This window comes from Homalodisca vitripennis, chromosome X (assembly GCF_021130785.1).
Source record: "Homalodisca vitripennis isolate AUS2020 chromosome X, UT_GWSS_2.1, whole genome shotgun sequence".
NCBI lineage: Eukaryota > Metazoa > Arthropoda > Insecta > Hemiptera > Cicadellidae > Homalodisca > Homalodisca vitripennis.
The window spans coordinates 100764416-100779879 of record NC_060215.1 but is presented as its reverse complement, the minus strand read 5'-3'; the positions used below and the strand labels follow the sequence as shown (position 1 = coordinate 100779879).

General features: G+C 31.6%; 1 protein-coding gene across 9 annotated transcripts in view; it reads left to right on the top strand.

Annotated features, from left to right (window-relative positions):
* Positions 1 to 15464, top strand: part of LOC124369750 (glutamate-gated chloride channel) — a 645135-nt gene that overhangs the window by 614682 nt on the left and 14989 nt on the right. For 8 of the 9 annotated variants that reach the window (XM_046827827.1, XM_046827822.1, XM_046827825.1 and 5 more), the window contains one exon: positions 9954 to 10058. In XM_046827827.1, coding sequence (XP_046683783.1) covers positions 9954 to 10058 — 105 coding nt within the window. Of the gene's footprint in view, positions 1 to 9953; positions 10071 to 15464 lie in introns of all 9 variants that reach the window. The other variant, XM_046827823.1, reaches the window with a different exon arrangement.

The window sequence follows — 15464 nt, the reverse complement described above, 5'->3', positions numbered from 1 at the left end:
GAATAGAGTTCACACTAGAGATTTATAATTTGCCTGAAAACAAAGTATATTTTTGCATCAAACTGTTCCTTTTTTTGCAATTATTAATCCTGGATTTATATGCTTTGTATCATATGTTAGTACTTCTTTTGGAAATGATCGGTCAAAATAAAATATATATCTAAAGACATTACTAAAACAGTTTTTCTTCCTATACAGTAAAAGTCATTTTGACCACTTTTTCAGAATTGGAAAACAACAAAAACTTCGGAAGGAAATTAAAATTTTTTTTAAATAATGCATGCGTAATGTCCCACCAAAAGGTATTGAAGACAAATCTTAAGTTAGTTATGATACGATTTTATCTAATCTTAGTAAAAATATGAAGTTGTTTAAAATGTTACATTCTATATTGTGGATTTGAAATAAAAATACATGAGGGGAAACATTAATTTCATAAGGTAATTTTAATATAAAATGAATTAACTGTATTTAAAAATTTAAACTGTTGTGAATTGAATTGAAAATCTAGGTTTTGATCAGTGAATAAGATTAGGTTGGATCACCATTTTGAGCTGTTCCCCTTCTACCAATTTTGGGAAAAGGGAACAACGTCAGGAACTATTATTATAATATTATAAACAGGATAATAAACTTCAAATAGACCCCAAAAATGTGGTTTAATTTCATTATGAAAATAGTTAAATGAGGATTTGGTCACTACTTCAACCCTCTATTTGGTGTCAATATATACTGAACTGTATGGATGTGACTGAACTTAAAAAAATGTTTACTAGGCCTGTAGTATTTAATCATATATTAAGAACATAGATTATATTTATTTAGTGATGCGGAATGGTAGTCATAATGTTTAGAAGTTACAAGAACAACCCAAATTCTATGCATGATAATGGTTTTAGAGGTACAATATGTATAAGTAGATTTTCGTAGTGCTGTAAAAGTTTGTGAATTCCGCTGCTTATTAAAATTAAGTACAAAATAAATTTTGTTTATGCATTTTTGATATTTTTATCATAACAATTTATTCTTTTTCTTTTCTTTTCCGCTTTTGTATATTTTTGATTAAAATAAACTTGTTTAGAAAGCGTATGAAATCTGTATCTATTTAGTTTACCTGTATTTAGTAGAGAATGAGTTTTTAAATTTGTTCCCCATTTTTTAGAATTCTATTAGTTTGCATGTGTTACAAATTTTTCAAAGCTATTTCATAGTTCAAAATAGTTGGTTATAATGGTGTTCTTAATTGATTTACCAAAGTAGTTCTGCTATCATTTTTACACAAACAATGATATCCTGTGGTAATTCTTTCTTCAACTGTTTTGATCATTTTTCCAATTAGAAATAATTAAAAGCATTTACAAAAGATGTTATATGTATGAATAAATATCGCCCCTTAAATGTTGAAAGTTTTTTCATTTGGTGGTATTAGTGTTGAACATGAAAGTTAAACTTAACACAATATGACATTTTGAATCAAGTAAATTTCTAAAACATACAGCTTCCTTATTCTGTTTTACAAAAAATTGTTTTTAAAGTTTTCAATTAAATCCAAATACTTATAACTACAGTTGAAGTTTTAACTTGACCCATTTTATCGGTTTTTGTTTGAAGTACAAAGATGAATGGGCTAATTCTAGTTATCCTGAACATTCTAGTTTTGTTAACATTATTTACTGTTTATGTCTTTAAAACATTTTTATAACTGGTTCTTATATATATTCAATTGTTGATTTACCACTGCTTTATTTTTTATCTTAAATTAGATTTCCCTGCTACATTGCCATATTCCAGCTATTATTGATAGTTGTTATCCATAAATAAAAGTATTAGAGCTACTACCTTCTTATTTTAAAAGTATTTAAAAAATGTGTCTGTTTATGATTCCATGAAAAGTTGTATAGATATAGGTTTTTGCATTTAAATACAAATAAACATGAACTTTAAAATGCAAATGATAAAGTTTGGGTGTTTCAAGCCATATTACAAACTATGGTGAGTATAATCTTGTTCAAATGAACAGTCTGGATGGTTAATAGTACTGTATTAATAATGTTAATATAATTTTATAAATATAAAACATATCTGGTATTAATACTAAAATTTCTTCTGCAATGATCTGTGATTATGCCTATGAACCATTAACGGGAATAAATGGGATAAAACATTTATTTCTAATGATTGTAAAGACTCAAGGTATGTGTCTTGTGAACAGGATACATTCTTGAAATTTTGAAATGCTTTAAGTCGTTACAGACTAATTTAATCTGGGGTTTGTACATACCCTAGGTTCACACAGCGAAAAATATCCAGAATAATGTTGCAGCAAAGATTACATTACACATGGTTTTGGCAGTTGAGAGCAAGGTAGATAAATTGAGGTCCAATGTTGGATTACATGGAATAAAATGGAATTCATCTCTCAGTTGCATGTTGCTGTTTATGCACTCCTTTGGTAATCTTCTGCACATTTATGTTTCAAAATGTAGAATAAACTCTTAAAATACAACAGAACTTTTCTTTTATACATCAGTAGCTCCATCTCTGTTCTATTACAGTTAGAATGTTGGTTGAAAAATTAGAATGCATTTAAAATTCAATTTACGAGTATAAAGATATTCCTTTACTGTAAATGTTCAATAGAAATTAGTCCAGCTAGTTTGCCTCTCACATGACTGAAGTGATAGCTATCTAAGTCTAAAGTAGGTTATTACAATCAAGTAGACCCAATAATCTCTTTGGCGGCAATATCTCTCATGAGTGTGAGAGATTGTGTGTACAAATGAGACTGGCAGGGGTGACTTTTCTGTCAAAACTTGAACCCAAAACTACATTGCATTTTACAATATTAATAAATTATACGGTTCTTTCCATGGTGCATTTTATTTCTATTACACTACAGTTCATTGATTGTGAAACCTGTGTTGTGTTCACAAACGATCCTCAGTTAACTAAAAAACATAATCATGTAACTTTAACTCTTGCTGAAAAGTCAAAATTATTCAAAGGCATGCATGAGAGAATCACTGGCAATTTTAAGTAGCATTTACGGGACCACATGACCAATATATAATATTTTGAAAAATAAAGATAAGGTTGAAAAGTTTATGAAAACAGTCCCACCAAACCTAGTATTATGAAAGTATGTATTAAAAGGCCGTTTGTCATTTTTGAAAAAGGTAGTTTGTCATTTTTAAACTATTTAAACTGTTTGCACCTTGTTTCAGTCTTATCTAGGAGGTTATTTTATATTGATACAAACAGTAACCAATAATCTTGTACAATGCAACTGGTTTTTGGTCCCAGATGTTTCACATTGTCCAGAGTCTACTGTATTAACAAATATTCAAGGTGTAATTATATAATCCAGCTACTCAGACATAGGGAATTTTGGTGGGTGTTTGGGAATGAAGTCTGAGACCAAGTACAGACACCAGAAAAGTATAATAAAAAATTTTAGAATGTTTCATTCAATCCAGTTTGAATAGACCTTTAAATTTGCGTTGTTTTATTTTATGTATTACCTATAAAATTGTTATGTTGCTCCTTCAAACATGAATATTTGTGTGAAATTCGTGACAAAATCTGTTTTTACACATTATCCAGCTGATAGTGAAGTTGAAAGGCTTGTTGTAAGATATCCATTCATATATTGTTGTCATATATTTGTTTTAAAAATGTTATATACAGTGTTGCTCAGATTTTTAACCCTCCGGGTGCCAGGCCATGATGTGGTTAGGTATATATAGACCATATATTGAGTAACAACGCCATAAAGAACTCAGGGGATGAATATACGAGTATTATCCAGTATATCTACTAAGGTATTGTCATAGCCAGGTGCTTGACTTTAAACTCGTGAACTGAGTAAAAAGCACAAGACATCAGGTTGTGTTAGAATTGGAATTTTATATTTGTTGAATTGGTTTCTAAATTTAGTGTTGAGGGATACTGTGAATGACTTTGATATCAGCTTGAGAAGTGCGGCGGTCAAATTCTGCTGTTCTATGGTGTAGGGCCCGTAATCACTCCCAAGTTTTTGTTTTGTATCTGTGTATATCGCTGCCCTGTGTCAATATATGCTTTGACAATAAAATGAAGATATACAAGTTGGGTTAAATTAGTAAGTTGAGCTCCCTGAAGGCACTTTGACAGTGTGGTTCACTTCAGTGGTGATTAAACTGTTAAAAGATTAATTCAGCCCGATTTATAGATGTACAATTATCTCCTCCTCTACAACTTTAATCACCTTCAGACCTTTGACCATCAGTAAAACAAGGTCATCCCACATAAAAGTTTGAATTATTTAGACTAAATATGTTTTAGAAGTATTTATGGAAAACATTTTTAACATGCAATAGACGATTTATCAAAATGTTGAAGAAATTAGATTATCTATCACAAACAATTTATACCAAACTAACATCTAGAGAAACAGATATACACTAGTAAATGTCAAATGCAGTATAACTTAAAAATGTACACTCTTTTAAAAAATATTGCTATATCAGATACAGTAATTATTTTTATCACATTGGAATTTAATGATGTGAAACTTACAGTAATTACTATGTCAAACTTAAATTTCAAACTATTCTAATTTGAATGTTTGGTACTTGAGACCTCAATACCCACTTCCCATTCACATAAACATAAATTTTAGACGAAACAAGCTTATGCTACTTTGGCTGACTACGCTGTCTTTACCTATGGTGAAGTCTAGGGAATCCTAGCTCCAGGGACATTTCTCTCAGAATCAGCTACTCTTGGCTGGGACAGTTCATATGCCATTTCCAACTCATTGCTCTTAGCTCGCTACTGTTTGGTTTACCTCACCCCATGTCAAGTACAAGGCAGTGCCATGACGACCAGGCAACCTACTAGCCTCTGTTGAGTTTAGGCTATACCTGCACTACATGTAGAATTTTGTAGATTTGAGTAGTGAAGTAACAAAATAGCAATGTTATAATTTAATTGATCACAACTCAAAAGTAGCTTTAGAACCAATGCAATTTAAATTATCAATTAAAATTCTTGATATGCTTGTTGGGCTGTGGTTGTTGTCCCTGCCACCATTGTTTTATGGATCAAACGGATAAGAATACGAAATAGTTCTCCTGAATTAGAGAGCAAAAGCATCATTGCATGGCATCTAGAAAGTTAGATCACATTATAGTTTTGACATTTCAGAATTTTATCTTAATTATTTTATATGTTACTGTTAATTTTTTAAACAATTGTTTTAATGTCTAAAAGTTTTGTTTAAATTACTCCAACATTTAATACTGTACATTAACCAGTCGACAGTGGACTGAACCACGCTACATATTGCCCTTTCTCGATATGGATTACTATATATTCTATGGTGCTGGAAGAGAATGTATTTAGAAATGTATTGCAACCTGGTTCAAATGTACAGTCAGTAAAATAAAATCAAGTCTTAATTAAAATAAAATAATTAAAATTTATATTTATGTGTTTTTTTAAGTCTAGTTAAATTCTATAAAAATTGTGAATTGTATGTTTATTTTTCTTACAACAAACCTTTCATTTTTATTAATCAGCCAAATTAAGAAAATCAGGCTCATTTAAAAGAATTTGACACATTTATTAGTTCTTTGTTAGATCGGTGTAAGATGTTACATTGTCTACATTAAATATAAAATACTGATTTCAGTTGTATAATTTGTCATAGCTGAGTGAACCGGTCTCGTGGTTTTTTATTTCAAAGTCAAATGCATGTAATTTTCTCCCCTACCCACATAAAAATCTACCTTAGAAATTTATATTAGTAATAGATTCAGACAGTCAATAAGCATTTAGTTAAACCTACATAGGAATTAAAGGTCATTTATGCGATTCAATAAGAATCTTTTCAAGTTAAATTATGAAACTACGTTTTATTGATCACTTTGATAAATGGTTCTTAGATCTGAAAATTTACTTAAGTAGATACTGATTTTCTTTTCCTCTCCAGCAGACTACACAATATTTTAGTATCACTTCCTATAGTTTTTCAGAGGATAATAGTAGAGGCTGTTTGACATACTTCCAAGAAAGTAAGTTGAAGAGATGGATTTTGAGTTTTGTTATAACAAAATGAAGAAAGCGGTTGATTTAATTTTGACAATTTGGATTTTATGTTCATAAAACTAGGTTACTATCTTTATTAGGAAAAATAAAATATGTGTTTCATATTTTGTGATTCTTATATTTCAAGTATCAGTAGCTCCAAATATGATGATTTGCAAATTAAAAACTCTGTTATGAAAAGAACTTTTCCTCTAGTAGATAGTACAAAGATCTCTAATGGATTTTCCAGCAATCTCCTTCATTTTCTCAAGAGTTAGTGTATTGAATACTGATTCAAAAGGATAAAGGATACTGATATCTTGACAGAAGTATGGACTGGATATAGGAAAACTTATGCTCCCATTGTTCATCTTTGGATCATACAAAGTACAACGGTATACAAAGTGAAACTGTTTGCTCTTGCTGTATATCTGAAAGGGAGATTTGGCTAGACAAGTGATATCACTGTCTATTTGGGTGGAAGAGTGAAACCCTTCATACCAGACAATATTCTGAAGAACATAATTGTTATACTTATGATCTAGAGGAAGGCCTTATCTTTGGTATCCTCCAAATCTTGCATAGTGTAATAGTTTTGTATGTTTGCTCTTGGTAAGGAAGTGTTATTGCCTCAGGATATTGAATGCTAAATCTAACAGTTTATTGTTTAGCTGGTTGCTTTTATTACTATGACAGTGATACAGAGTCAGTTTAGTAGCTGTCACTAAGTTTTATCTGTGGTTGGGAATATTACTTTATGGCAGATCACAACCTAGCAATATCCACCAAGTATATATGCTTGGTTTTCATGTACCAATGCATCATAATGTTTTTTAAGGAACAGTTAGTTACTTGATAGGGATATTTGTAGGATACCAGTGCTGAAGTCTTCTATGTAATCTATATGCCTCCTGTTAATCACAAAAATCTTCAGGAGATATTCTGATGCTTTAGCTTTTGAAAAGGTTTCTTTTTCAATTGATATCTTTTAATCTTAACACAAAATCAGCCATTGTTTGTAAAATACACTTTTTCCTGTTCAAGACTATAAAAAGGTACCAGTAGCGGTTTTTTATATCAACAGGTTGAATTTTTTTTTGTTTCTATAATCTAATTTCCTAGGCTTACTTCTAAGTTTTCTGGTTCATGTTACGTTTAAGCATTGCTAACACCTTCAATCAAGACATGCTAAGAGCCGGCTACAGTTCACTGTTAAAGTCTCACATACTGACACAGTATTCCTGTTTTCAAGAAGTTTGTGTGTCCTTGGTTGTTTCAACAACCTTGACTTTTTCCTAATAAGATCAATTTTAAACCTCAAACACTTCTTATTTGCTCTTATTTTTAGTCATAGAATCATGGTTGATGTCTTATTTTAAAGAAATTATTGATGGACAACGCTTTTTCCCTTTTCTTGTGAAGTGTATGCTCTTTGTGTGGGAAAAATACAAGAGATTTGTTTCTGACAAATCAAACAAATAAAGAAAAGGTATAATAAAGCATTTGGATGCGTATTAATTAAAATGAGACATTTTGCATATTTCTTAGTCCAAAAATAAGGTTATCAAAGTTTATGAGGTTTTATACTATTATGAGATAAAATCAAGATGTTGACCGGTACAAATGCTCTTAACATAGAATTCCCCAGCGAAGCCAGAACATCTAAAGAGTCTAATTTTATCAGTAATGTTTCAAAATAGTTTTAACTGGAAAACTTAAAAGATAGTCATGGAAAACTTTAAAGATAGTCATGGTTTGTTGTTTTGAAATACTCTTTCAAAGGTATTTGGAGGTTTTAATTAGTATAACAAGGGAGTAGGTTGATGCAATATTAGATATATATAATATATTGTTGCCTCATATTGCTTTAAAGAGAAGAATTGTATTTCAGAATATATTTTCACAAGTCACACATCTATCTACAAAGTTGTCTAAAGGTCTCCACTCATTCTCTTGCTGGTGCAGACTGAGGAAGAAACAACTTGGGTGATGTTTGCAGTGGAGTCCTTCACACCTGTGTAGAAGCTAAGATTCAAGTCATTGTAACATTCAGTAATTTGAAGTTTTCCATGTATGTGCTCCAAACGTTGTTATATGAGGTCCAAGACATGATTTGTGGTCCATTTAAAAATAAAGTAGTGTTTTGTATTTATTTACTTTATCTAAACCTTTTTTGTGACTATGAGTAAATGGATCTAGGAACATTGTGTGAAACTTATAGTACTGAAGGTAAAATACTATTCTTTACTAAGTAATTTAGTACTGATGAGGCAATATAATATATAATAGTATACAAAAACGTGGTATGAATTACATCCAAACCATTGGTGAAAGCTTAAGAAGAATGAATTGATCTCTGTTATCTAACTAAAATAACAGATTTTGTCTAGCACTATGTTCAATTATAGGTCTTGGAGCAACATATTTTTCAACAAAACAGGAAAAATTAGAATGTTTCATAGATGAGGATTTTTTAAATATAATGAGAAGAGTATGATTTCGAACAATAACATGTGTTGTACCATTCCTAAATTTTTATGTTACACAACACAAAAACAAACCTTATTAAACTTAAGAGACTATTCTTTTTGGATTTGAGATTATGTTGAATAGAAATAAATAAATTTGAAACATATTATTATCTTGGTCACTATCATTTCATCATTGTACAGTATGTCTACTATCTTATGTCTGTGTTTGTATACTTTTTGGGTTTAAATATTTAAAATTGTTTAAGCCTCTCTCTGAAATATGTTACAATTGAAAAATGGTTGAGCATGTATCATTCCCATTTAAAAAACACGGAATTCCTTTCACGTTGCACTTATGATTAAACCAATGTTTTGTTAAATGACGTGACTTTATTTCTCAATTCACTTTCATGACAAAATTCTTAAAAATCAAATGCTTTAAATTCAAAACATTGTTTTTTATTGTATTTAATTTTACTTTTCTGAAAAAAATTATTGATGTCTTTTTATCACACCTATTCAGTGTTACAGTGTTACATATGGACAAGATATCACTTGACACCATTTGAAAGTATTCCTGTTTTCAAGAAGTTTGCGTGTCATTTTTTTGTAAAGCTTTTCTTTATTTCAAAGTAAAAATATGAATATTTAAATTTAAAATCAGATCCCTTCAATGAATTTTATGAGATAAAGTGGTTTACTGTGTCATTTTTCACAGTATATGGGAAACATCAGTGGTTACAATCTTTGGTTTTTTTTTACATTTTAAAGTACAAACTTTTCAGGGTGGCGGGCTTATTTAATTCTCAGTAAGTATTGTATTCATTATTGTTTAGTGGTCAAATTCCATTTGTAGATATTCCATGTAAATATACCAACAGATTATTATACAAAAGGCTTTTGTGATTTGACGAAATCATGAATACGTATTATACTGATCTTCTTAATCATAAAAGCTAGTAATAACTCACAAAATATTCATAATCAAAATACAGAGTAATAATACTATTCATACTGTTCATACTTCTAGCATTTTAATTTGGCTCTGGTTAACATTGGAAGTGGGATTTTCATGATCTCTGACATACATAAACTGAAAATCTTGGTTTTTTACATATTTGTTTACTTCAATAATAAATCAAAGATAGAAATTCATAACATATTGTACCATTTACACTGACATCTTACTGGGTCTTAAAGCTATATTTCATCATAGTGTATAATTCAGTGTTGACTATTTGTATTATAACAAAATATATCCAGTTTAGTAATTGTAAAAAAACAAAATTGTCTATAATGGACATTAGGCCTTAATTCTGGACTATTTCAATGATGAAGCTGTGGAATTATTTTCTCATAATTTTCATGAAGGAAGTATGGAATAAATGATAACATAATTGTCTGATGTTTCAGGGTGACAAGAAAGGAGAGACAGGAGGTCCCAACGAGATAGTCACCTGTACCAACTGTGGTCCTAACCCTTGTACCCACACAACCAATAACGGGTGCGCCACAGAGGTTAGACGCAGTGTGTGTATCCCTCTGTAACTCTCTTAACACATAGTAGAAGTTGCACCTCAGCCACATAGATGTATCCAGGATTAGCTAGTGGGGGAGGGGATGTAAAATCTACTAGTAATCTAGCATGAAATAACTCTCTGAGAAATTGCAATATAGCCTAATTGTTGTCAATTTGGTTGTTATTAGTAATGACATTGCCATTGAATAAATTTTTTATCTGTAATACAAATAATTAACCCTTTACTTTTTATATGGCATTGGAAATAGGCTCATTTATAACCCCTTCCCCCACCCATGGTAATAAATATGTTCAGCTGATTTGGTTTGCATCACGGAAAAATAACTGAACAGCACAATAGATCAGTTTCAGTGGTATTTTTGGTTATGGAATCGGTTTCGGATATCAAAAGCCAAATAGCCAATCAAACCAACCAAGCTGTTTTTTTTATTAGTAGCTGTAAAACAGAAAGCATTTAGAGAATTTCTTCCCAATCTTCAGCAACATGTGCAAAGACTTTGCTGGAAGACCATATACTCCAGTCTCTACTACATAGAAGTGACATTTATTTCCATTTTGCCTTACTGATGAGCATGGGTAAGCTTACCTATTAACCCTTTGCACTCGAATGGCCACTGTCATTGGCCGTGCCCGTACACTTACATAACTTGCATTATTTCTCGCTTTCACAGATCTCTCAGGTCGCATGGCCACCGTGAGTGGCCGCTCACTCGTCTGTCGCAACTCGGCCGCCATATTGGCTGGCTGGTGTCATCAGCTCGCAATTATTTTATCAACATTCACCTGAAAATGGACGTACAAGGCATTTCAAGACAAGCAAACACATTTGTTTGAAAACTTTGTTTTACTTATATCAATGAAGTTTATTTAAAATAAAGATGTTTTCTGGCTTAATTAATAATTGTTATTTATAAAATTAAAAATATACATGTTAATAATTAATTAAATGAAATTGATTAGAGCTTACATGAAATCTTTGTTGTATTGAAAACACTAAAACTACAAACAACAAAGTATTGTTTTAGTTATATCAATGAATTTATTTAAAATAAAGATGTTTTTTTCTGGCTTAATAATAATTGTTATTTATAAAATTAAAATATACATGTTAATAATTAATTAAATGAAATTGATTAGAGCTTACATGAAATCTTTGTTGTATTGAAAACACTAAAACTACAAACAACAAAGTATTGTTTTAGTTATATCAATGAAGTTTATTTAAAATAAAGATGTTTTTCTGGCTTAATAATAATTGTTATTTATAAAATTAAAAATATATACAGTTTAATAATTAATTAAATGAAATTGATTAGAGCTTACATGAAATCTTTGTTGTATAAAACACTAAAACAATAATAACTATCTGGTGTATTTTTTTAAACTTTGAGTTTTTTAGCTGTGTGGTATTGCTCAAAAAACATGGTCCAATGCACAAACCAGGTGTACAGTGCACGTTTTGCATATGTACTTGGTACGGCTTCCTTGATCCTCCAGCACTTCGGTCACTGCACACAAAACAGTCCTTAGATTTACCAGGCCCCATGGGCCAAATTATGTGCAACTTTCCGTTTAATCTCTCTTCATCCTGTATGTCTGATGGTCTTCCACTTTCTTGACATTTCTGACATCAGAAACAAGTCCTTTAATGAGCTCCTTTCGAAACTTTCTCTGTCTGACTTTTTTGTCTTGGTTCATGTTGAACAACAAATACGCGTTTACGATGGCTGTTTCGACCAACCAGAAAAAAATTTTCCTCCACCACTTTAGTGATTTTCTGGTGAAACTGTATGACGAAATATATTGGTCGGCAATGTCTACACCTCCATTGATTCGTTGTATTTACATACAACAGTAGGCTTGGCTTGTTCACCTCTTCTATTACCCCTCTTTTAACAACACGCCTCACAGTTTGTGTGTACTATCATACAAAGTGCTCAACATTGTTACTTCATTTGAATCCTTCCATAGCAAAAGATTGTACTTGTCGTCTTTTCTGAAGGCTTTAATTTCGCCCTTCTTCAACTTTTACTTGGGTAACTTCTCTTCTATTACTCCCCTTCTTACTTCTTTTTGGTCTAAACTTGCTCAGGTAAGCCTTTTCTATTTCTCATAATAGTGCCAGTTAAATGGATTTTCATTTCATAGAGTGCCTGAGCCAAATCCAAATTAGTGTAATACCTGTCGGTAAACACATGTAGGCCTTCAATGTTACCATAGGTTTCTTTAATCTTATTAACAAGATGTAAAACAACTCGACTGGTGACACCTAAGTCTTGCCGAATCATTTTGTCTGTAGTGCATTTTCCAAAGTATGGTTCCAGGGCACAAATGTAACCAGACTTGGATTCAGATAGAACAAACACCTTTATCCCCCATTTGGTGGGTTTGTCTTTGTTATAGACCTTGAAAGAAATTTTCCCCTTAAATCCAACAGTACTTTCGTCAATGCTGACTTTTTTTTCTGGCACATAGTATTCCCTGTACTTTTTGTCTAGTACAGCACCACATTGCGTACTTTCCCAAATCTTGTCAAGGGTCCCGTGGATTGGGGCAGTTGGAGGAGGACTTATGTGGAGATTCCAAAATATTTGTAAAAATCTCTCTTTTGATAATACGTCTTTAAAAAAATGGCTGGTAGTCAATCCAATCCGTGGAGAAATAGTCACCGAGTTCTGGGCTTAGGGTTCATTGCCATGTTTATTAGGACTCCTAGGAAAGCTTTCATTTCTATCAGATCTACATCTTTCCATGACCACCACATGGATCGTTTCTGCAATGGAGTGTTTTTTTTTATTTTTTCATTCGCGTATCTATTAGTTTTCTTTAACTATTTCAGATATGAGATTATCTGGTAAAGAAAAAGCTGGAAATATTCAAGGGGCGAAGTTTGGATTTTGCCCTAGTGGTGGTTTTGTAACCTGAGTCATTTGACCACTGAAAATTTAACAAAGTTTGTATCACCTTCAGTCCATTCCCTCCACACCTCCTCTTCTTCTCTGATTTCGTTCTCCTCCTCTTCTCTAATTTTCGTCCAACTGTTCTTCTTCAACTTCTGTATCTTCTTGAGTTCCGTTTCCAACATAACCTAGTCCATCACTCAGTTCACTGTTAATCAATGCCTCGTACTCTTCACCTAAGTTTGAGTCAACATCACTTTCGTGATCTGAATCAACGTTTCCACAATCTGAATCTGATTCAAACACATGTCTGATGATTTCATCGGAATTTAAATTAAAGTCTTTATCCATATTGCTGCACTTATCAAACTTTACACACAGCGATTAGCACACGATAATTGAAACAGAAAGTCTCCTATTTCAATCACAAGGATCAGATGTTTTAAATAAAAACAGCTGGTATAGAGTCAAGTTGGCCGCCAATAGAACAGAGATTATATAATAGGCAGAAAGTACCGCGCTTTTTCTACCTAGTTCAAGAGATTCCCTATAGGTCGCAGCACAATTTAGTGTAACTAGTATAATTTAAAACATCCATCCAAAAAATAGTTTCCATGGATACAAAGTGCAATGGCCATTCCCAGTGGCCATGCGAGCGTTCAGCGGATTATGTATTGGCCACTCACAGTGGCCGTACGAGCTAGGAAGAACAAGACTGTAATATGAAAGCGGAGCCGGTATAAACAGTAGCGCGGCCATTCCCAGTGGACATAACGACTTGTAAGGAATATTTCTAAAAAACTCTATTCGAGTGCAAAGGGTTAAGCTTTTACTCATTTTGGGAGATGATATTGATATTCCAAGATGCATTTAGTTCAACCAAGATCACAGATTTAGGATAGGCGACACAACTGTCACATATGAGTAACTACTACTGGTGAAAATTCATAGTAGATGTTTCAAAATCTGTGAGAATTGGTATTAATTCAAACTGGTAGGTTTTATTTTACATATTTTACAATATTATTATATATGGCTCTATATCTTATCTCTAAGATCATACACAATAATCGAGCTGATAAGGAAATTGAACACCTGCCTGTGTATTAATTGCTTTCCCTCTACTATCAAATTTATCCTTATGGAGATAAATACTATCTATTTATTTGTACCATTCAGATGTTCTTTTGGCTACGTATACAATGGATACGCAGATTAACTGTATTAAAAATCTGTGAACAATTCAGACAAAAGAGAACAGAGCGTTATTTTAGTTGCTTTGCATAATTCAATTGAAGAATTTGGGCTTAGAACCATTCTGGCTTCGTAAAGGTTGTAGGGTAGAATAAGATTGTAAACTTTTCTATGATCACTGTTGAAGCTTCTCCTAAGTTGATGGTGGAATTTCATGTACTTTAAAATACAAGTACTTCTACCAAAATCCTCCAAATCTGTTTTTTCGCCACCACAATATTTGCTACTATACTATGCAAATGGGAGAGGGTAGTTCACTGTGTATATGAGAGAGAAAGTAATGGGTTCATCCATTTCCTAACATAAGAAAAACTCTGATGATCTCAGCAAAACATTGTCGAAGCAACATTGACTTAAATTGAATGCATTTACACCATAAATGCGTCCTCCCAATACCCTACAAAGACCTGTCCTATTAATAAAAGTTTTGTCTGTCTATCATATCAACCAGCACTGAAAAAGAATAAAAGGAAGGTCTACAACAGATGGGACTTCATCTGGATGAGAGACAATTATCAAGAAACGTCAAGAAAATATCATAAAAACAAATATCTATTATTCACAGCTACATTTGATATTCCTGTTTTCTACATAGTTAGAACACTTTTCTGTTATTGATTATTGGCATTCAAACAACACAGTTGTATCATTTTTGTGTAAGTTTAATTGCTATACTACAAAAATAAGGAATATATTTGGATTTTCTAATATTTATATTCAGACACAGTGAACTTGTAATACCCCAGTCTTATGAAAAAAGTACAAAAACAGGAGATAATCTAATTGTTCACTTCTTTGTTTTACTTCTTACGAGAAAATTAAATTTACACAAGGCCTTGTTTGATGTGACTATGTCAGTTGTAACTCTAACAAACGGCTTCTTATTATTACTATTAACAGTTATTCAAACAAACTCATATCTTGTCGTCTATTATATAATTTAGTCAGACCAACAAAAAGCACACACTCATTTTATCAAAGTTTCCATATAATAATTTGCATACCTGTAAAACCTTCAGTTTTAGTTTAAATGAGGTGTGATACCATGCGTGGAACAATTTTGAATATTAAAGTAACTTATATAAGTACAAATATATAAACTTGTATTGTTCTGTTTATTCTTTAAATTGAATAGACCAGTTAGCTAACAAAATATTATGTTGTAATGTTTGCCTTTTTGCAAAGTCAAAAAAAGTGTTAAACTTCAGTTTCTTCAAAAGTAGACAGAAG